This window comes from Lycium barbarum, chromosome 3 (genome assembly GCF_019175385.1).
Source record: "Lycium barbarum isolate Lr01 chromosome 3, ASM1917538v2, whole genome shotgun sequence".
In the NCBI taxonomy this organism is placed as follows: Eukaryota; Viridiplantae; Streptophyta; class Magnoliopsida; order Solanales; family Solanaceae; genus Lycium; species Lycium barbarum.
Window position 1 is genome coordinate 114,476,415 of NC_083339.1, and position 24,785 is coordinate 114,501,199.

General features: G+C 31.6%; 1 protein-coding gene across 1 annotated transcript; it reads right to left on the minus strand.

Annotated features, from left to right (window-relative positions):
• Positions 1-9,436: 9,436 nt before the first annotated feature.
• Positions 9,437-11,291, minus strand: LOC132631904 (uncharacterized). Its single transcript, XM_060347639.1, has 3 exons — positions 11,096-11,291; positions 10,332-10,658; positions 9,437-9,837 (listed from the first exon to the last, which is right to left on the minus strand). The coding sequence occupies exons 1-3, from the start codon at positions 11,169-11,171 to the stop codon at positions 9,686-9,688; spliced, it is 555 nt and encodes a 184-aa protein (XP_060203622.1). The 5' UTR covers positions 11,172-11,291; the 3' UTR covers positions 9,437-9,685.
• Positions 11,292-24,785: the final 13,494 nt, after the last annotated feature.

Sequence of the window (24,785 nt, forward strand, 5' to 3'; positions counted from 1 at the left end):
GAATACTCCTTTAAAAGGTAAGATATAATTTTAAATGATAGAGTTTTTTTTAAAAAAAAAAAAAACTTTAAATACAGAAAACTCTTAATACAAAATATAATTTAAATTTTTTATTAAGAAATTAGATATTATATGATGAATAATACTCATACAATATTATTATTAGTAGTAGTAGCAGCAATAATAATAATAATAATAATAATAATAATAATAATAATAATAATAATAATAATAATAATAATAATAATAATAACAATAACAATAATAACAACAACAACAACAACAACAACAACAACAACACAACAACAATAAATCTATCAAAATTAATTATATATTTGAAATATAACCCTATAATACTTCACTTGAGACACAATTCATATTTTATAGAAGTGCATTAAATTTTAGATTGAGATAACTTTTCACTTTTTATACTTTGGCATAAATCAAAATATAAAATAAAATAAATGAATTTACTTAAGATATTAAAGATTTGATGACTTTGAAAATTTTAGTGAGATATTAGTCTTGAAACATGATCCACATTCAAAGGGAGTAATTGTAGGAAAATTTTATGTTTTGAAAGAAAAGGTCTAGAGATAGACAATTCTCATTAATTCTGCATTAATAATAATTATAGCCACATAAAGAAATTATAATTATTGCAACGTTCAACCAAAAATATTGGGACCCACGTTTAAACCAAAAATAAACTTAGTGATATAAGTTTTTTAAATGGATTAGACTTAATTAATATAAAGCTTTAAGCATTTACCTCTCATCAATTCTGCATTATCAATATTTATTTATATTATATATAGTTGTGGTCACTAAGAAATTATATTATTTGTAATTTCATTACAATTGAGTGAATTGAGAAAGTATCACAAGAATAATTAATTAGCAATCAAGCGACGTATATGGAAAAGAATATAGTAATCAAAGAGCCAATCCAAAATATTTAAAAAAAAACCTTTTGAAAAATATTATATATTTGGAATATAAATCTTTTGGACTTATATGATTTTTTATTAATTATGACGGAAGCTTTTCAACTAAGAAGAATAAATATGTTTTTTGAAATTAATCAATGACTCCCGGAAACAGCCGTCCTACCTTGGTAGGAGTAAGGTCTGCGTACACTCTACCCTCCCCAGACCCCACGTTGTGGGATTTCACTGGGTTGTTGTTGTTGTTGTTGAAATTAATCAATGACTATCATTTGTACCTAAGGTTAATAATATTTTGACATAAAAATATAAGAATCAAAATAAAATGCGCTAATTATGATTATCACTTCGAAGATTTCGATAAATCTCAATTTTCCATTTGTGGAAGTAGATTTTTACTGCTTTTAACAAAAGAAAAGAAGGATTCCTATACGGAGAGACTTTCATAACTAAAATATTCTTAAGATTACTATTAAACGGATTATTATAGTAATATAAGATGAGAAAAACATGATCCTATTCAAAGATAATTAATTTTTTTAAATAAACTGATATGATTTTCGAATATGAATTAAAATGAAAATATTTGGCTTCCTATATATACCTATTCAATAACACATGCATTATTGTTGAACTTTCTTCTTCTTTTTTGTTATTATTAAGTTTTTCATTATGAATATGTAGCAATAAGAATTGCAACTTTTTTGTCAAATATCAACTTTGATTTCCTTCGTCTTTTTTGTTATTATTAAGTTTTTCATTATGAATATGTAGCAATAAGAATTGCAACTTTTTTGTCAAATATTAACTTTGATTTCCTTCGTCAAATTCAGGCTTTACGATGTTGATTTTTACATGAATGACAGTGACACCACTTTGAACATATGAGCGACAACCAAATGTAAGAATATAGTTCTACTCTTGAATTTGACTATTATAAGTTTTCTCATTTAAAGATGATAAATATACTCATCTTTAAAGTTAATGGGATCATTTCTATTTTTTTGGTGATATACCTTAAATGATTTGTGAGTAGGAGATAAAAGTAGGATGACATCCCTTTCTCGGCAGTAGTCTGGGCATCAACAGTTGCACTGGTTCTCTTTTCTTCATTTTGTACCCATCAAATTCAATTTTTTTAGTTATGAATTGAAAACATATCTATGTGGTTTTACAATAATTGACATAAAATATACGTGTACGTATCCAAAGACTTATTTGCTAAGTGAAAGAAACATAAGGATGGTGAAAAGACTAATCTATAGCTATTACTATTGGTTAATTTTGAGTTTCATGATAGATGACTTTATTTGATGTGACTATTACGCATTAGTACTAGTATAGACGTTAAGAAAATTGATATTTGATAGTTAACCAGTTTTTTTTAATCTTATTTTTAATTAAATTGATAATTGATATTTAACCAGTTTCTTTAATCATATTTTTCTTTTATTTTCATATTTTAAATTTTTAGTTCAGATCTATCCAATTTAAAATTAGACAAAAACAAAGACATTGAATAACGAAAATATTATAAAAAGTATGATATTGAATCATTAAGGAATTTTCACATATTATATCTTTATTTATAGTAATTTTTATACATGGGTTAAATATATGTTTAAAAGGTTTTAGTTCTCTTTTATTCTCAATTAAGTAAATAAAATTTTGAGTTTTGATAATGCTATTATCAAAACTACTTATACAAATAAATTATTCTAATTAAATTATTATTGTTCTCAATATCAAAGTCATATATGTTTGAAAATAATTTTTTACACTTTTACCTTATAAATATGATTTATTTGTTCTATAAGTATAGTATTTATATGTAGAAAGAGAAAAAATATCACAATATTCAAAAAGGAAAACAAGAAAAAGGTCAATCAGAGAATAAAAAGGTACTTAAAAGGTTCAATTGAGACAGAGGGGTATCGTTCAAAGTTGGGGAAAGTTGTCTAATTTTTAAAAGCAAAGTTCAACGGGAAAATGACTTTTACCTACAAAAACTATGATATAATTTTGAGGGATAGATTAAATAAAAATATTAAAACTATTATTAAAGGCCAAAAAGAAATTTTATATCTATTTAAGGAACGAACACGATATTTTAGCACTATATATAGTTCCTTTTTGTAATTTCATAGAAATTTTGTTATTAAATATATTGCATTAAGAAATTAGATGACAATTAAATTTTTATTAAAGTAATATGATCCAATTTACTTAAACAAGTCATATTACTATTTGTTATAATTAAGCCTTTTAATATTTTCTGCGCATCGCGTAGATACGAATACTAGTTAATACTAATAAGTACGTAAATGACATGCCTTTTCTGCATATAATTTATCTCTTAACTGTTTTGATTATGCAGTATATTTTATTTTCCGTGTTGCATTAGTTATGATAAATTATAATTTAGTCCACGCAAGAGTCGTAATAATTTTTTTTGTCCCGTTGTTGAAGCATAATGTTCGGCAAAATTTGGGGCATTTTCTAGTTAAAGTAGGTGAATCAGTTGGCAGCTTGGAAGTTGAAATTGAGCAAGTGAATCGAACATTGGTACCGTGTTGTTTGAAAATGGTAATGTGGTTTATTTAGGCCATAAATTGAGGAGCAAAATGAGACACGCTCAATTGCGTGTAGCGATTCCTTTTTAATAAAGCGTTTATGTCTGCATATGATTAAGACTGTAATTTATGCCTTTTTGTTGGACCGCTGAATACGTGTTTATCTGCACTGATGAAAGTTGAACAGAAAGCTAAAATGTGATGTTATTTTGAAGACGTGTCCTGCCAAACGTACGCAACTCTATAAGATAATCAGAAACTGGGTCTTTGTATTTTTTCTGTGAAGAAAATATGGAAAATATTAGGTTGATCATCAATTTTTGGGTTGACAATTGAAGTTTATTATTTATTAGTCAATTTTTGAGTTGACAATTGAAGTTTATTATTTTAATAATAAAAAAAAGTAATCATATTGTTAATTATCATTAAAAAGTAATTATATTTTTAACTAAATTTAAAAAGTAATCATTTTTAATACAATAGTAGTATTTGAATAATTTAAAAAGATATTTCTAGCTAAACTATCGAACAACAATACATGCAGAGCGGATTCACGATTTTAATTCAATGGGTTTAAAAGTTTAGGTTCTTAATATTGAACTCATTATATTTCTAAAGTTATGAATTCATATCTACTATTTGTTGTAATTTTCATAAATATTTATTCATAAACTTATGTTCTGCATTGAAAATCGATATAGCTTATATCTGCCTCTAAACACATGCACGGTACTGGAGTTTGAAACTCAAGGAACGATTCATGAAGTTTGAAAAAATTAGTGAATTTCATTGCGAGGAAAATTTCGAACTCTAGATAGAGTGAAGACATTTTACTCGTAAAAGTGTTGAACTCTAGTACGCTGTACTCGAGTGTATTCGTAATTTAGGTAAGTGTGCTTATGTCCAAATATCTTTTTTCACCTTAAAAAGTGACCAAACACTTACGGTCATTTAGTAGGAGAGATAGCATGAGATGGAATTATTAGTGGCAACTTACAAGAACCACTGCCTTTTAAGAGCTTTTAACAATTCGTAGCTACATTTTGTGTATTTATATTTCGTAGCTAGTTTAGGGCAATTCGCTGTATTTAAGAGTATTTAAATACACTGTTCAGTTGTATCCAACCTTATTTGATGTCGCGTGTATTTGAATACATGCAACCTTAATTTCTTTGAATACATGTGTATTCAAAATTATAGTATTCCAAGGCATTTAAATACACGATGGAGCTGTGTATTTTAGTGTATTTATATATTGATCTATCCGTTTGTTATGGTTGTATTTGAATGTATTCGAGCTCCGATCAGCAAGGGTGCTGGCGGACGTCGCAATGTTGAATGTATTCGACTGTATTTGAATATATTTCAACAAAATTTCAGATGCAAAATTTCAAATACAATGTATCTACTCGAAAATATTATACAAATATATGTATATAGATCATTCAAACAACACATACAGTCAAATACATCGGGTTTGCCCCCAAAATATAATCAGCAAAATACATGTAAATTATATTTTGATACGCCCAAATTACACCTTTAATATCAGGAGTAAGCGGTCGTTGTCAAATATAGAACCCAACGAAGTTGGGGTCGAATCCCACAGAGAATACAATGAAAAAATATACTTATCAAGTGTAACGCTCGACTATTAGTCTATATTTCAAGGGAGAGGGGAATATAATAGTAGTTGGGTTGTTGTTTGTTCATTAAAGACTAAGAATGGTTATAAGATGTAAACTATTGGTAAATGGGACCAAGGTTGCGGTTCCAATGGAAAGTAATGCGCTTGGGTATCAATTCAACTTATTCATATGCCTAGATGTATTAAACCAAGGGTCACGTGAATCTTGCTAAAAATTTTCCAACCAAATTAGCAAATTTCATCCTAGGCTTTTCCAAGCCCTAGAATGTTTTGTATGAGAACACTCATTTAGCCTCAACTAGCTTTCCTATTCCTAGCTCAAGCTATTAGATAGATTTAATGACCCAAATTGTTGGTATTAACTCTTTTCCTAACCTCTACTTTGTTTTCCAAGCAAAGTAATGGTAATAAGGCATAAGTAATGTTGTACACCATCACAAGACATTAAAGCATGAAGAGTTAATAGAAAACACCGTTAGCATATAAATGAAGTATAAATATGAAACTCAATCACATAACTAACACATTTGATCTCACAATCTTAGCCAAAGATTTTAGCCACTAATATTCATTAAAAGTAAAACAATAGTAAAAAGTGTATTCATAAAGCTTACAAAAGTATTGAATGAAGAAGATGACAAAAGTGAAAGAATCTCTTAAAAGCTCCACCAAACAATAATAAATGAGCTTCACAAAAAGACAACTAAAAATCTGTAGAATAATCAGTCCAAAACCCTAGAAAATCTATTTATAGAATCTCCAAAACGGGAACAATTTCCAGACAAAATACCTTTGCGCATCTGGTGTGAATCGCACTTGGTGTCGCATGTGCAACCTTGCACCAAAGCTTCACAGGTATTGCATCTTCAAGCAGCTGAGGTGCAGCATCTGCTGCATCAGGTGCGACTCGCATGTGGTGTCGCATGTGCTGCACCACTATCTTCAGTTTTAGCCATTTCTGTCATCAGATGCTGCAGCACCTGCGACTCGCATGCAGTACATGCGACTCGCAGGTGATGTTTTGGTTCCCTTTAGCTGGTTTTTGCTTCATTTTGCCTCAAGGTGCTTCCAACACATGTTATTCTACAAATCAACACAAAAACACGAGAAACGACATCAAAAGTACTTGAGGATTCACAAAAGACTAAGCAGTTGGCATCGAATGCACCGTAATTTCACGGCATATCATATTTACACTAAAAAAAAATAATTAATACACTCAGATTCTAAGATACAACAAGGAGAAGAAGCCATGAATTTCGATATCCGTCCAGAACTGAGAAGCTTTCCTCTCAATCAAATCTAATCGAATTTCTGACGAAATACAAAATACATTGTATTTAAACTAAAACAACAAATAACGGGTAATTGTTTCCTCCATTGCATTACAGATGGTGCTATATAGAAGAAGTGCTGACCTCTTGTCTTAGATAACCACAAAATAAAGCTTTTCTTTGTTCCCCTTGGCGTACTGCGTACAGTTTTTGAGTGGGTGAAGCAATTTATTTTAGATAGATATATATGTTGGAGAAATTGTCTCCATATATAAACATTTTTTCAAAGGGATGTGTCCATTGCATTACAGATCTGAGAAATTTGTATCCATTTTCATTCTTTAATGTTATGAAGGGTTGATTCACCCAGTTGCTTAGATGAGGTGAGGGAGAAGCTTGATAAAGTGGAATAACTCTATATATTTGGTATAACTACAATATATAAATTAGAAAAATTACTGTGGCTACGAAATATAAATAAATTAAATAATAGTTATTATCAATAAATACCTCATAGAGATAGCTATGCCAAGTAAATTTTCCATTATTGATTAGTCTCATGGTATTAGAATTATTCCATGTTAGGTTTCCTACCAAACGACCCCAAAGTCACTGACTAATTTATCAGGACTAAAGTGATTAGCATCTGAAAAGTGGCTAATTGCCCATTTCTCTCAAAAATATGTTACACATTATTTCAATATTTGGTTTGGGCCCGTGTTTCGATTTTCCAAGGGCCATTCGCACAAATCCCCTATTTCGGGGGTGATCTTTAGTTTTTGCACTTCAGCGTTTGAAGTGGCCGAAAATATCATGAGATTCTAGCTTCAAATCTCAATAGAGTATAAAAAAAAATCACAAGGCAGAATTTTGTAGCAAATTATACCTATTCGGACAGAAGTTAGGCAAAAATAAATTCGTAAGGCAAGGTTTCATATCAAACTATGCCTATTCGAAGTAAAGTTATGCCTTAATGCATAGTTCTAAGTTATCCTACAGAACTATGTCTATATAGAAGTTATGCCTTAAGGCATAAATTTACCTTTTATCTGGTATAGTTCTGCAGGATTCTATAGAAGTTACGCCTTAAGGCATAACTTTTGTGTATATTTGCTACGAAATTCTGTCTTACGAAATTATTATTATTATTATTATTATTATTATTATTATTATTATTATTATTATTATTTTGGCCTCTGCTGGGGTTCCCCGAATCTCTAGTTTCATAGACCAGCGAATAAGGGTACTTTGACCCACAAATTTTCATTAAATGAGAAGTTAGATAAAAATTAAGGACCTCCTATTTGAGGGACAAAAATTAAATACTAGTCCATATGAAGGGAAATCCGCGCAATTTTTTTGATTTTCAAAGGCATCCATTTATATTTTCTTTAAGAAAAGAGCTTACATTAGAAGCCCAAAGTGTGCATTTCCAGAATTCCACAAGGAAAACCGGTTTTAATGCCCAAATATGTTGAATACCATCTCTCATTTCTCAAGATATTAATTATTGAAGAATTAACTTAAATAGTCACCCACCCAATCGCTTAAATTAAAAAATAGTGGATGAATATATAATTTATATATAAATCATGTGTAATATGTCTTCGTATATACTCAGTGTATTATCCATGTATACCAATTAGAAAAAGTGAACAGTTGGCTATTTATATAGTAATATTAAAATTCGAACATTATTTGTTCAACTTTTGAAGAAACCATCTTGGATCCAATATAGCAGCCCGTCCATGTTTCATTTTGCCTAAACTTTACAAAAATTCTAAACTTCACCACTATAGGCTTGACAAATGAGCAGTGTTTTAAAAGGCGGGGGCGTAAGACGAGGCGTTTTATGTCTGCCTCAGCGAGGCGTAAGCCCCGAGGCACGAGGCGTAAGCCTCATGGGACTTTAATTTTAGTATTTTATAAAATGATATAATTATAATAAATACTTTAAATATGTTAAATAACGTAAAAATTTGAAGAAAACAATAAATAAGTGATATATATATATATATACACACATATACATACTCCACCCCCACAAAAAAACTAAGTAGAACAATCTATTATACGTACTTACAAGTATAAGTGACTGCTCGTTACTTTTTTGAGATAGTAGAAGACAAGATAAATAATTGGAAAAGAATATATATTAGGCATTCTAGCAATAAAAAAAGGTCTTGACTTTTAAATTAAATGTTTCAGTTCAATTTTAAAATATTTGAGTAATTACATGTTGATTTTTGAGAATTTGGGCATTATACTAAGGACTTATTTAACAAATTTCGTTTTAGTTTGAAGAAGTTTTCTGGGCTTAAGCCCCAATAAAAACAAACTCACCCCAAACGCCTGGGCGTACGCCCCAAATTGCTGGGCATACGCCTTTTGGGACTTTCGCCCCGACCCATCGCCCCGAGGCATTTTTGGTACGCCCCGCCCCGGGGCTCGCCCCAAAAACGCCTTTTAAAACATTGCAAATGAGACCTACATTCTGATGGTGAAGAACTGGGCTCATCCCAATGGGCTGAAGCTAAAAATTGATACAGTGAGTTTCTTTATTGTTTTGCTAAGTGTGATTTACAACTAGTTTCGCTGTTAGAGTTGTGTGATTTACAAGAACGGTTTTAAAGGTGGGTGATTTTGAACTTTTGACCTCGCTTAACCCATGGACAAGATTTCAAGGTCAATAAGTTTTCCCTTTTAACCTTGAAGATTTGTTCATGGGCAAGCGGGAATGTTTAAAGTCTTAATTAAGAATGATGTTTAAAATAGAGTAGTCGTTAATCTGCCCTTGAAGATGCAAAAGGCTTGTTACTTCTTTTTGAGCATTCAATAGAAATACGAAGTATGATTCAATGACTAATGGCTTCAAGATTAATTTAAACATGTTTCGCTCATTTGGGTTTTGACTTTTGACATAATCTCGCCTCCACTATAATAAAGCAACAAGATTTTGCCCAAAGAAATAAACAATACCGAGAAAATATACCGTTGCCAATAAACATATCAATACTCCATATAAGAAAAAAGGGAAATGAGCCGAGCAGGGGGAATGTATTGCAAGATGTGTATCTCTGAAGCATTTCTCCACCTGCCTTGTGAAATACTACAGAAAATGTAACAAACCACACAACAATACAAAAGTATATTAACTGGGCCTACCCAGAGTCCTTATTTTAATACTAGTAACTAAAAGCCACTGTATACTTTATAGTGCAAACTTTGATAAGTTTATTGAATTTAGAAAGGAGGCAGTGCAGGAGCAATCACGAAATTGAGATGCTTGACTTCTGATTCGGGTGCTGGTGCCACCAATCCCGAGCTTCTGATCTCAGCCATTTCACGGCGTCCATTTTTCTTTTGCTCTGCACACAACTTGGGGAGATATACACCTATATATGCCCAACCAAAGACATACCCATTAATTAATAACATAGCAAGGCCAAAATTAAGTTCCAAAAATGAATAAAATAAACGTGAGATTTTCTAGGAAAGAAGAAGCTGTCGATCTAAAAGAATTTCCATAAGAGTTTTATATTCTAACTGTACTGAATTTCCATAAAATGGTAACTAACTTGCTATAACAAATAAAAGTTCATTAATAGTTTTGATTCTAAACTTAAATCTAATGTAACAACCTACAAATTCCTATTTGAACAACTTTTTATTGATCCATTTGAGTTATTACTAAACTAAAATAACTTCCTCAATCTCGATTATTAGTTATTCATAGGCTATGATGTTTGAAATTGGTAGACACTTTGCTCTTAGGAAGAAGTGCTAATGCATCTCAGTTCTAGTCTGGAGTATAGTCTTCTAAGACACGGATAAATAGATCTTTAACTTTACAATGTCAGTATATACAATTAAATCATTTTCGAATTACCTTCACCAGCAGCAAGGTTGAAGTAGAGGTCAATAATGTTAGGGCAGTGCTTGTAACAGGCAGAGGAACAGAGCTTGTTGGTAAAGCGAGACTCGAGCAGAGCGTCGGAAGAAATGCCGAGGGCATTTCTGTCGACGCCACATGCCTCAATGCATTCATCGGTTTCGATCCAATCTTTGAGCTTATCAGCCTCAATTTCTGATGTTCCGCACATATATACTTCTTCACCACTCCTACGGAGATGTTTCTCTAGCACGCAACGCTTCCCCGTGCTTGATATTGCAAATGCACAAGAGTCTTCGTTTAAGTTCTCGCATGCTATATCCCCTGCATATGTTTACTCAAACAATGTTATATACATATATAAAAGCATAAAATCATCTACTTATGTACTTTATGGATTAGTGAAAAAACAATAAATTCGTTCAGATCTTGTAAATGTATTAAGAAATATACTAAATACGTATGAATATTGAAACTCGAACACAGTAAAACTCAAATTGGCAATAAGTTCAGGGACATTTCGAAAATACATCAGTTCAAATTTTGAATCTGCTGGACGTTTAATTTGTACTCCTACAGAATTAGCCAGGTCACTAATTAAAAAGGAGTAATATATTGCGTTTTAACTCTAATTGATAGCATTATATTCATAACTTAAGATTAGCATATGGTGAGTAACCTGTTAAAAGATTAACTTAGACTAATAGTATAAAAAGTTCATGTCAGTATATAACTAGAATAAGTTAAAAAGAATGACTGACCTAGGGTGAGTTGCATAAAGGAGGTAAGTGCAAGAGCAACAATGGCCCAAGTCTTAAAGATATGGAATGAAGCCATGACGAAAAGTTATTGGATGTTATAGAGATCTAAAGGGTATTGGGAGAAGAAACAGGGAAACTTTTCAGCTCTATAAGTTTCTTTCCTTTTATGTTTCCTTAGAACTACTTAATGGAAGTGATCAGAAATGCTAGCTATTTATAGAGGGCAGACCTCTATGCAATTTGAGAAACTACTAGTACAATGCAACACTTTGGGGGATTTGATGAAGTGGGACCCTAGGAGGAAACTTATAGGTCAATTGACTCAATCACCGTTATTTAATTAGAGAAGGAAGGTGGAAGAAAGTAGTTACTCGTCAAAAGACTCCGTCATCAGTGGCCGCCTGGGTTAATGAATTCCACAAATTTAGGCTTTGTGGAAAAGTGATTTTTTTTGTACTCATACTTCTCTAATTTTCGGTTCCCATAGAGAAAATTTTTTGTGAAAAGGATTTAAGTTTCAACTGCTTGTGTGTAGGTTTTGACACTAACCGTTTAATTGTTGGAATTTTATTTAGATATAAATTATTTATAAAGAATTTTAAAGAGAAAAGTATCTTTTAGTGAAAGGATTTACCTTTTCTAATTTACTGTATTTCTTCTACAAAAATCTTGCACTTGAGAACTAGAAAAGTTAGTGCTTTTTTTAAGATGGATTCTTTCACTGTTAGCTCAGTGTAGATTGCCAAAAGGCTTGTCATATCTAGTTTAGCTATTTGCACACAATTCCATAGCAATCTCGCGGAACAGAGGAAATAAATATCGCTTTTAGGAAAGCGTTTCGCACGTTTCAGGCCTTCAATTCTGTGTTCGTTGTTTATATTGTCAAACCTTCATCTTTGTGTTATTCTTCATATATTTATTGGGCTCAGATTAGTTACATTTTGACATTATTAACGTTACTTATTACATATAGCAAGTGACCGACGATTGTTTATCAAGTAGATCTTCTTATGATCTCTTTGACACGGTTAATGAGTAGTCCCTCCGTCCCATATTAGTTGTTCACGTTACTATAAATAACCGTCCCAAATTACTTGTTAATTTACAAAATCAAAATAGAATTAATTACATTTTTTCCTACTTTTTCCTTAACATTAATTGTTTTTTTAAGTAGCCAATATTGATTAGAGTGCAATAAATTGAAGAGATAAGGGTAATGTAGTAAAAATATGATTTTATTTATGAATTTTTAAAGGACGTATAAAGAAGAAAGTAGACAAGTAACGTGGGACGGAGGGAGTGTTACATACACTCTTTGTATAAGGTACTCCATTCAATTAATGAAAACCATAAAGATCTACCTAGAAGTACTTTATCAGTACCCAATTGCATTTTGACAAAAAGACTGTATAAATATTTTGCTTTTAAATTGTGTATGGCTGTATGCAAAGCTTAAGTTTAAGAAAATTGAAATAATAGATCTAAATTGGACCGAGTGAAGGAAGTGCACTTGCTCTTCGTTTAGGCTGCTTGCATTGTATAGTACAAGTGAAAGTTCGTCTATGCCATGTTCACTGTCACAATTACAATTTTGGCGTTTAACTAAAGGCTTGTGAATTGTCATTAATTGTGACAATTCGATATTTTCCTAAGCAGTTTGTTTCCAAACGTAATCTAGCTAGAATTTTCCTGCAAGAAATTTATTTAGACATGCGTAGAATTTGGTGCCGATGGAATTGTATTTGTTGAAAACTGAACCTTGTATTGAATAGAAGAGACTTTTTTCTTCAAAAGTCTTTTTTAATCTATATATAATATAAAGCTAGGCATAGATAAGGTGATGTGGCACCTCTCTATGGCCACCATTGCTATTTATCTTTTTTGTCAATTTTTTGAGCTTTTACCTCATTTTGTTTTATTAAAAAAATCTAATATATTCATTGGAGAAAACTCCTAATTCAATACAAGCATAAAAAGAGTAGTTATTGCAATTAAATGCTCATTTATCCGTAAAGAAAGCTAAACATTCACCCTAAAAGAAAACGTTAACTATAATATGAAGGAAGGAAGTTGTGAGGCCCTTTTCTCCATTTTTGAGTATTAAGTTTCATTAAATTTTGTAACAACCATATAATTAATTCATTATGTATTAATTATTAAATAATGTATATATTAGTGGGGAATTGAAAAAGCCACCATCAGCTTTCAAGTATTTCAATCGTGCCTTCTCCTTTCTTAATTCCTTTTAATTACTCTTCTTAAATTTCACACTTTATTGTTTGTGAATTTAATATATATTGATATGGTATTCATAATTTGGAAACTGAAATTATTGACTTTAGTCTTTGTAATGCGAGAGCTAATCAAAGATTATAATCTCTATTAAATTCCCTAAACATTATGTTTAATTAATTTTTTATTAGTGTGTATAGTAATGTGCAAAGGGTAGGAGATAAAGAAACGTTATGAGTCTTCTCTCTTCCCTTTAATTAATTTTTTATTAATGTGTATTAATATGCTAAAGATATGAGATAAAAGGACAAGAACCATCCTTTCTCTCATACTACCGAGCTATTCATATGTGAATTGTGATTTATGATCATCCATTTTAGCTTCAACGTGCATTAGGAAATTCTCCAGCATGATGAGGTCCATTGTACCATTTTTCTGTTTTACTTTTCACAGTAACAATTTGTTTTATGAGATTCATGTGTTAGTGAATATATCTTTGACCTTATTTCTGTGTTATTTTAGCAAAAATTTCAAATGGAACCATTACTTTACGGGCAAAGGTTTGTCAATGTTTTTGTTGAAAAGTTTACACTCTTACGTCCCACAATTTCTTACTCAATATTTGAAATTTTGGTGATTCGTGCTATGCCATTTTCATCGAGGAGCTTGATACCATCTACCTCAATGTTGAATGCATTTCATCTAAGGTAATTTTGAACTGTCTCTGAATTCATAATTTTATTCACCTATATGAATTTATTTTTATTTCTTTTACGGTGATAATTTATTGATTAGATTTGTTCTGAGAAACCAATAAAATCCTTTTTGCATTAGCTTTACTTGATTGCTCTACTGATTTAGGTTCTTTAATATTTTATTTAGCAAACGAAAACTATATGTAGTTATTCCTTGATTCTATGTTTTAATTTACATCTTATCTTTTTTTTTTCTTTTCTTTTTTTGGTTGTTGACAAAGATAAAAATCTTTTTTTTTTTAATCTTTATGTAAATATAAGGGAGAGACGAAGGAAAAATAAGTGAGGGAATTACAAGAGAATCAACTCCTCACTAATAAGGTGAAAGTCCAGGTAACAAACAATTAGACTATTAAGATCATCCACAGTGTTCAGAATCTCACACTATATTACCCCTCTATTTAACTTTTTCATCTTCTTATTATTTTTATTTGCTTGATTATACTATATATATATATATATATATATATATATATATATATATATATATAGGTCAGATCAGTGCACTAAGCCTTCGCTATGCGCGAGATCGAGGAAGGGCCAGACCATAAAAGGGTCTATTTTTCGCAACCTTACCCTGCAATTCCACAAGAGGTTGTTTCAGTACAACGGAAATTTAAAATGATGGAAGTATTGACATGGTATTTCTTATAATAAATATTTCTTACTTTTAGTATATGGACTTCTATTACAGTGTAGCTGAATGTATATTCTGCTCAATATCAACTTATAGTTTGAGAACGGTAAAAGTTAACCATCATTATAAACTATATTGAAAACAGAATAAAGTACAAAATAATGAGATGCAAAACAACAGAACTGGTTGGTAATTTTGAGGCAAATCATAAAGGGATCGACGATTGACATCGCGAAATCATATGAGTAATCATGGGGTTCTGGTCTTTGCACTTTTCATTCCTTGAAATGTGAATGAACATGTAATTTATTGGCCATTGTTTTTCGCATCCAAAATACACATTGATTTCACACTTTTTTAAAGCTTATCTTTTGAAAGATAAACTAATGATAACTTACTTTAAGTTTCAGAAACTATACTTTGTGATTATTTTAATATTTAGATAACTGAAATTTAATAGTATTATAGATTTAAGGAGGTTTAAATACCGCGCGATGCGCGGCTAAATTCACTAGTGTACTAATAAGTCTGTTGTTAACTAGGAAAATACAGAAACATTAAATTGAACTAAGATACTTATATTAAATTAGGTACATATTAAAAGAATATCTATTTGTTATTCTTAGCTATTAAATTTGAAGAAGTAAGCCCCCTAACCCCCCTTATCCTTCCAAATGAAAGTTGCAACATGGAATGTGAGGGGGTTCAATAAGCTTCATAAGCATAAAGAGATGATAAGGATAGTGAATAAAGAGAAAGTAGCGGTGATGGCCATTATTGAACATAGAGTAACTGAACAAAAGGCATCAAGTATTATCAAAAAAGTGTTCCCGACCTGGAGCTGGGCAAATAATTATGCAAGTACAGGAAGGGGGAAAATTTGGCTAGTGTGGGACCAAAATATTGTTGCAATTACTGTGCTCAGTACTACTGCTCAAACAATACATTGTGTCATTCATGAACTGAGCAGTGACATTAAATTTGCTTTCACTGCCATTTATGGATTACATACCATTGATGATAGGAAAAGTTTGTGGCAAAACATTCAGAGCCTTGAGCCTAATATCCAACAGCCTTGGCTTGTTATGGGGGACTTTAATGCTGTTTTGAAACATGATGATAGAATGGGAGGTAGTCCAATCCAGGATGCTGAAGTAGCTGATTTTGAACAACTCCTGGACACAACTAGCCTAACTATCATGAAAACTGTGGGAAGATTCTACACCTGGACAAACTCTCATGTCCATAGTAGAATTGATAGGGGACTTGTAAATGCTGAGTGGATGAACTTGTGGCCACATCTGGAGGTGGAAGCTACTGACCCCTACTTCTCTGACCATTCCATGCTGTGTGTTACATTTGCTAGTGATCAAAGAAGAAGTGCAAGACCATTTAGATTTCTAAACCACCAAACAACTCATACAGATTTTCACGAGGTAGTGAAACGAGCCTGGGATACTCCAATGCAGGGGAGTCATATGACTCTTATTTGGAATAAACTGAAACTTATGAAGGAGGAGATGAAAAAAATGAATCATAAAGAATTTTCAAATGTCGAGCAGAGGATACAGAGCTACAGGCAACAGTTGAGTGATGTTCAGGAACAACTTAGAGATTGCTTCTCCGACCCCACATTATATGCCACTGAAAGAGAAATTAAGCTTTCTCTTGAGAAGTGGATATTAGTTGACGAAAGCATTCTCAGACAGAAATCAAGAGTACAATGGTTGAAGTTAGGAGATACAAACTCAGCATATTTCCATGCCTGTCTCAAGAATAGGACTGGCCAAAACTATATCAGGAGATTGACAACAATGTGTGGTACGGTTATACAATCAGACAATGATATTGAGGAAGAAGTCACTGGTTTCTATAAACAATTGTTGGGTACAATGGTTGATTTCTTGCCTGCTATTGACCCTAGTATTATGAGGGATGGCCCAATCTTGAACAGAAAGCAACAATTAGCACTCATTGCCCAGTCACTAATAAAGAGGTGCAGCTAGCCCTGCAGGATATCGCTGATCTAAAGGCTCCAGGATGCGATGGTTTCAACGCTTGCTTCTTCAAAGAGGCATGGCCTACCATTGGAACTGATGTGATAGACGCCGTGAAACAATTCTTTAAATCCAACTGGATGTATAAGGCTATAAACTGCACCACAGTAACCCTGATCCCAAAGGTACAATCTCCCCCATCTATCAGGGAATTTAGACCCATCTCTTGTTGTACTATGCTGTACAAGTTGATTTCAAAGGTGATTACAAGAAGACTACAGGGAGTCATGAATTGTTTGATCGATCAGAGTCAGGCAGCCTTTGTTCCAGGGAGGGTTATTACGAATAACATCCTGTTAAGTCATGAATTGGTAAAACGGTATGGCAGGAAACATCTGTCCCCCAGGTGTATGCTAAAAATTGATATGCAGAAGGCTTATGACTCTGTTGAGTGGGCTTTTGAGGAGCAAGTTCTAAATGGGTTAAATTTTCCTAGTATGTTTGTTGGCTGGGTAATGACCTGTCTGAGAACAGTTTCCTACTCTATTATCATCAACGGAAAACCTACCAAACCATTTGAAGCAAAGAAGGGCTTAAGACAAGGGGACCCCATGTCCCCTTTCCTATTTGTCATGGTCATGGAGTATTTAAATAGGCTGCTCAAACAACTGGGGAAAAATCCAAACTTTAATTTCCACCCAAAGTGTGCTAGAATGAACTTAATACAGCTTGGGTTTGCGGATGATTTGTTGTTGTTTTGTAGAGGTGATGTGGGGTCTGTGCAGTACTTATTTGAGCAGTTCCAGTGCTTCTCAAAGGCATCTGGGTTGATCGCTAACACGTCAAAAAGCTCAGTTTACTTTGGGGGCATGTCAAATGAAGAGGAGAATGAGGTTTTAGAGCTGTTGGGTTTTACTAAAGGGGAGCTACCTATACGATATTTAGGTGTCCCACTTAGCACAAAGAGGGTGTCTTATGTACAGTGTCAGCCACTCCTTGACAAAATTCTTAACAGGATCAAGTCTTGGACCACTAAATTTCTCTCATATGCTGGGCGAACAATATTGATCAAATCAGTTCTATTCTCTGTCCAAGTGTTTTGGGCCCAGGTGTTTGTTTTGCCAAAGAAAGTAATTAAGGTCATTGAAGCTACATGTCGAAGTTTTTTATGGACCGGGGAAGCAGAGTTATCCAAAAAAGCATTGCTGGCATGGAGTAGAGTATGCTTACTTGAGGTTGCCGGTGGCTTAAACATTTTGGACATTTGTGCTTGGAATAAGGTTGCCATTAGTAAGTTGTTGTGGAACATATGCCAGAAGAAAGATAAACTTTGGGTTAGATGGATTCATTGCTACTATGGGCAGAACAGGAATATACTGGAAGATACTCCTAAACAAGCTTCATGGATCATGCAAAAGGTGTTGAAGGCGGGTAAGTACTACTCTGCAGCTGGATATACAATTACTGAGATTGCGAAGATGAACCAGTTCCCTACAAAAGAATTCTATTTGAAATTGAGGGGTGACTTTCCTAAAGTAGAATGGAGAAGACTCATTTGCAATAATATTGGGCTGCCTAAATGGATCTTCACACTTCGGCTGGCTGCTCATGGTAATTTGTATACAAGGGACAGGTTGAGTAAATGGGGTGTTGCTACTACAAAGGTGTGTCCCCTATGTGATGTAGTGGATGAAAGTCATTCACATCTGTTCTTTCTTTGTGCGTTCTCGGGACAGGTATGGCAAAGGCTATTGAGATGGCAAGAAATCAATAGAATAAATCAGTGCTGGGAAGATGAGGTCTCATGGGCTACCAAGCATGCTAGAGGAAAGACTGCTAGAGCCGAAGTATATAGGATGTCGCTCGCTGCTGCTGTATTTTACATCTGGAAAGAAAGGAATTCAAGAATATTTCAAAATACACAACAGCCCGCTGATAGAATAGTGAAGCAAATTGTTCAGGAAATCCACTGCCGTGGAAGTATGAAGCCGAAGGTTGAGCAATGGCTGGCCAAATTCAATTTCTATCCTACATAGATGTGCATGTATAGGTTGGTTGAAATGAGAATGTGTAGTGCCTTAGTATTTGTTTTGGTATTAGTGTTATGAGAAGCTGTTGTAGCTGGGCTGAAGTCCTGGAGCTATTGTTCAGTACTCAGCTGTCATGATTTGTACTGCATATCTAACTTTGGTAATGAAAATTCATCTATTTACCAAAAAAAAAAAAATTGAAGAAGTAAAGAAATATACTTTTTGACTTGTCTTCAAGAGAAAGTAATCATTTGAGGTTGTTCCTTTCCTCTAAATAGATCACAGAGCTGCATATATTTGAATATTGTATAATTGTATTGAAGTTTCGTATATAAATGTATAGGAACAACCCCTAATTTAGCGCGTTAATTGTTTAATTTATGTACATAAAGTACTTCTAAGTTCTAAAATAATATGCCAGGGTAGCGGTAATAATAAGAGTTAAAAGTTCTATCCACTGGTAATATAAAAAATATGTATATAATTAAGTCAATAATTAGATAATTACATAGAAATCTCTTGATGATCTGGTAAAAGATAAAAATAAATTAACCTACTATTACATGTTAAATTTCGCTAATAAAACAATAGATATTTATGCTATGAGTATATATAACTTAAATTTCATAATCGCAGATATAGTAGACAATCACTTAATTGTTAGTAAACATACTTCAGCCACCACGAGATCTAGTTAATTGTCAAATTTGGACACCTCTAATCTATTCCAAAGACAAAAATGTCCTACTTTTTGAGACCTCCACAAGAGTTTTCACGATTTCTTCCGGTCATCATTCTAAACCAAAATGAAATAAGCCTCAAATGCATAATAAAGTTTTTTATAACAGTTCCAAAAGTTATCGTTAAAAGGCATAGAACTAGTAAAAGCAGCCACGCTCCTTCTGTCATCTTTAAATTCTTGAAATTTTAAAGAATTTTTTGTTAATCTTTCAATTCCTTTAGGTAGATGTAATTACTAATTACTATTATACTCATTTAACACCCATCAAGACATTCATAAATACAAAGTATAATTTACTAAATCATCCATATTTATTAGTATACGTTTATTGAAAATTGAAAAGTATTAAAAGAATTACTTGTTTAAAATTAATGTTATTATTGATAATAATTATCAACTTTAGCCTTAAAAATCCTAAAGATAACGGTTATTTCGAGCTAAAGTAATAGTTATAAACTGTTTATATGGGAAAGAGGGAGTAACTTAGTGTCGTGAATTATTATACGGTTAATTATGTGACATTTTGAAATGAGAATTGCTTTTCATTAAAGTGGATTGACAATACAGTGGGACCAATAGTCAATAGAAACCAGTACCACGGGCTAGTCGTGTCTCTCAGCAATTAGTCTGAGTTCAATTAGAAAATTCTTTTCTTGTTTCTTGCTTTCTTTGTTCCTTTTTTTTTACGGAAAAGGGTCAAAATTACCCCTGAACTTTGAAAAATAGTTTATTTATACCCTTCGTTATACTTTAGGGCCAATTATACCCTTACAGTTATACTATGGGGTCAATTATACCCTTATGACTAACGGCTGCCACGTGGCATCATCCCAACCCTTCAAAATTATTTTACCCTCAAATAATTTTTTACCCACTAAAATAACTCAACAATTTTTTTTCCAGCAAAAATAATACGAAATTATTTTTATTTTTTTTCCTGGAAAAAATATCCGTATTATTTTTGCTCGAAAAAAAAATCGGGTCGGGTTGAGTTATTTTAGTGGGTAAAAAATTATTTGAGGGTAAAATAATTTTGAAGGGTTGGGATGATGCCACGTGGCAGCCGTTAGTCATAAGGGTATAATTGACCCCATAGTATAATTGTAAGGGTATAATTGGCCCTAAAGTATAACGAAGGGTATAAATAAACTATTTTTCAAAGTTCAGGGGTAATTTTGACCCTTTTCCGTTTTTTTTATTAGTTCATGATGGAGCAATGTGGAAAACAGAATCCTGAGTAAAAAAGAAGTACTAGGACAAAGTCACAAACTTCTGCCCATCATTTACGCCCCTTAATTCTCTAGTCAATTAAGAGTTGTTGTCAGTTTCTAATTAATTGGTGGGGCATAGACCATTGAAGTGCGCCTACTAGCAATGATGAGGCTCACTGATTAATACAGTAATTTTCGGTTGTTTGGTACATAAATGTGTGATTTTCTTGTTCCATTGAAAAAATAAAGTGGAAGATTAGTTATCCTTCCTCCACGTTTACTTTAATTCGTCTATTAATTCTTTTAAATAAACTAGATAGCGCACGGGCCTAACACTTTAGATTATAGTGCATCTATGTGTATGTAGTTGTCTTTAAATAGTGATTATATATATATACACTATATATTATGTTCAAAACACGATTAATATAATATTATAGTTTGTGCTTCGTATCTAAAATTTTATTATATTAATATTTGCTACGAATACAAAATCGGCAAATTTATTAATATTTTTTAAAAGAGAAAACTTATTTAAAAGGAAACTATTTTCCTCTCTTTGAGATAAAACAATAGCAATATTTAAGCATCAGTTGATACTTTCAATTTTAATTCGATTAATTTAAAGGTGTAAAATACTTGTTATTTTTTATCAAATTTTGATTTGGATAATTCTAATTCAAATTATTAAATTAATTTTACATGTTTAAAACGAAATAAAGTAGAAATTGATTTTCTATTTAAACGACGAAATACTATTTTTTAATTTTTGGTAAATATTCTCGATTTAGCTCATTTTACTTGTCATGTTGTCTTTTGTATGTTTTTTTAAGAAAACGTCGATTAGAATTATAATTTGACTAATTTACCTTTTTCATTAGTTGATCTCTATTTGATATTTTTTTTTTTTACGCATGAATCTCTTTTCACATTATTCTATCTTATTTTAAAATATAAATATTTTAAGTATATTTATTTTAGTGAACATAATAAATAAATGATATGGCGGAATAGCAAATACAACAGTTTAATATTTAGATTAGATCTCAGGCTAATATAAAAAAAGAAAGAAAACTGTATGGTTTGACTACTTAACTTTTTGAAGAAAAACAGTTTCATTTGCTCCCACTAATGGATTGATACGCACGTAACAATGAATCCATCATTATTGAATTAATGAGATACTTTGGAAATTAGTGTTTACTACGAATACAAAGTCTGTTTTTTTTTTTTACATTATTTTTTTTTTAATATGGGGTTCACTTTTTTTTTTTTTGATATTGCTTGATTTTGTTAATATGGAGTCCATTTTTTATATTGTTTGGTGTTGTTTAGTATGAGGCCCATCCTTTTGGACATTATTGGTTTGCACTATTTTTATGCATATAATATATATATATATATATATATATATATATATATATATATATATATATATATATATATATATATATATATATATATATATACTATGTTCAAAACACGATTAATATAACATTGTAGTTTATGTTCCGTATCTAAAACTTTATTATATTAGTGTTTGCTACGAATACAAAATCTGCAAGTTTTTTTTTTTGACATTGTTTGTTTTTTTAATATGGGATTCACTTTTTTTTTATATTGCCTAATTTTGTTAATATGGGGTCCACTTTTTTTTCCCCGTGAGTTTGGAGATAGTGAGTTCCATTTTTTTTACTTTTTTTTTAATGTTCAAAACACGATTAATATAATATTGTAGTTTGTGCTCTGTATATAAAACTTTATTATATTAGTGTTTGCTACGAATGCAAAGTCTGCACGGTTTTTTTTTTTTTGACATTGTTTTTTTTTTAATGTGGGATTCATTTTTTTTTATATTGCTTGATTTGGTTAATATGAGGCCCACTTTTTTTCCCTTGAGTTTGGAGATGGTGTGTTCCACTTTTTTTACTTTTTTTTTTAAATATTGGTTGGTTTGTGTTTAATATGGGGACCACACCATATTTTTTTTTTAATATTGGTTAGTTTGTGTTTAATATGTGGGCCCACAATTAACATTGTAGTTTGTGCTCCGTATCTAAAACTTTATTATATTAGTGTTTGCTACGAATACAAAATCTGCACGTTTTTTTTGACATTGTTTATTTTTTTAATATGAGATTCACTTTTTTTTTATATTGCTTGATTTTGTTAATATGAGACCCACTTTTTTTTTCCCGTGAGTTTGGAGATGGCGGGTTCCACCTTTTTTTACTTTTTTTTTAATGTTCAAAACACGATTAATATAACATTATAGTTTGTGCTCCGTATCTAAAACTTTATTATATTAGTGTTTGCTACGAATACAAAGTCTGCACGTTTTTTTATTGACATTGTTTGTTTTTTTAATGTGGGATTCACTTTTTTTTATATTGCTTGATTTTATTAATATGGGGTCTACTTTTTTTTTCTCCGTGAATTTGGAGATGGTGGGTTCCACTTTTTTTACTTTTTTTTTTTTAATATTGGTTGGTTTGTGTTTAATATGCGGACCACACTTTTTTTTAAAAATATTGGTTGATTTGTGTTTAATATGTGGGCCCACAATTTTTTTGGGCCCACAAACGGACGACGAAAAAGTGCACCATCCGGTGCTTCTAATATAGTAGAAAAAGGTAACTTGGCACGCCTGCGCATTCGGCCAAATAAATAGGAGTCCGCAATTTAAATGACTCAAAAACTGTATTCGGGTACCAAAATAACCCAATAGAAAAAAAAGTAACCAAACTATCCTTTTAGTGCGCACCAAACTGCAAAGTTTGGTCCTAATTAGTGCGCAATATATGTTATATTTTTTCCCAACAATTTTAAAGTTTGGAAATTTCACGTTTTTTCCATACTTTGACCAAAGATTAGTCAAATTTCTAAACTCCAAAATATCAATATTTTATATAGAACTTGATATCTTCTTTTGCGGACAATAATGTCGACTCATTACATCAAGTACACTTAAACCTTTGGATCATCGTTTTAGGGGTTGTAAAGTGCCCCGAAGTAAGTTTTGTTTGTTTGAGTGTTGTTATCTTTAGGTTTAAGTGTTTTATTTTATAAGGTTTTGATTTAAATGTTTTATTATTTAGTCAAGGCATTACTTTATTTCAAATGTACAAATAAAAATATTATATTAAAAAATAATTCATCTAATACGAGAGGTTCAAAATAATTCATTACAATAACAAAATAAAACCAAAATATTTTAAAATAATATTTTAAATCCCTAGTAGTTGAGGTAAAAAAAAGTAGTTAAATAGCTAGACCACCAAGCCAAGTTGGCATTTAAGCAATATGTAGACACTTTTTATGTTTTATATGTTCACTAATGCTATTTATCTTGTTTTCTCAAATTGAATTTGCAACATTGAAATTAACATTCAAAACTTCATCACCACGGTATTTCCATCTTGAAATCTACTTTTTATCATTAGATTTTTACCAAGGAAGAATGAAAATGATGCACCAATTTGGGAGAAAATTCAAATTGAATGAGATAATGGGCGTTTTTTGGAGGCCTAGCCAAACCGCCTTGCGGCCGTTTGCACCGCTAGATCTCGGAAAAATACCCAAAATTAAAAAAAATACCGTTAATCGGACGTCCGAGCGCAAAGTTATGACCGTTTAAAGTTTCAGCAATTTACAACTAGTTTTTCTCCCTCTACTCCTTAAAATAAAATTGCCTTGACTAAAGTAAAACACTTAAACCTAACGATAACAAGTCACCAAACAAAACTTACTTCGGGGCACTTTACAACCCCTAAAACGATGAAGCAAACGTTTAGGTATACTTGATGTAATGAACCGACATTATTGTTCGCAGAAAAAGATATCAGGCTCTATATAAAATATTGATATTCCGAAAATCCCGTGGTAATGAAGTTTTCAATGTTGGAAATTCAACTATAAAACATAAAAAGTGTCTACATATTGCTTAACCCTAAAGATAACAACACTCAAACAAACAAAACTTACTTCGGGGCACTTTGCAACCCCTAAAACGACGATCCAAACGTTTAGGTATACTTAATGTAATGAGCCGACATTATTGTCCGCAAAAAAGATATCAAGTTCTAT

Coding starts and splice junctions, on each gene's coding strand:
- LOC132631904 (XM_060347639.1), bottom strand. CDS start 11,171: ATGGCTTCATTCCATATCTTTAAGACTTGGGCCATTGTTGCTCTTGCA. Junction 10,659..11,095: donor CTTTATGCAACTCACCCTAG/GTCAGTCATTCT, acceptor AAACATATGCAG/GGGATATAGCATGCGAGAAC. Junction 9,838..10,331: donor CAACCTTGCTGCTGGTGAAG/GTAATTCGAAAA, acceptor GGGCATATATAG/GTGTATATCTCCCCAAGTTG.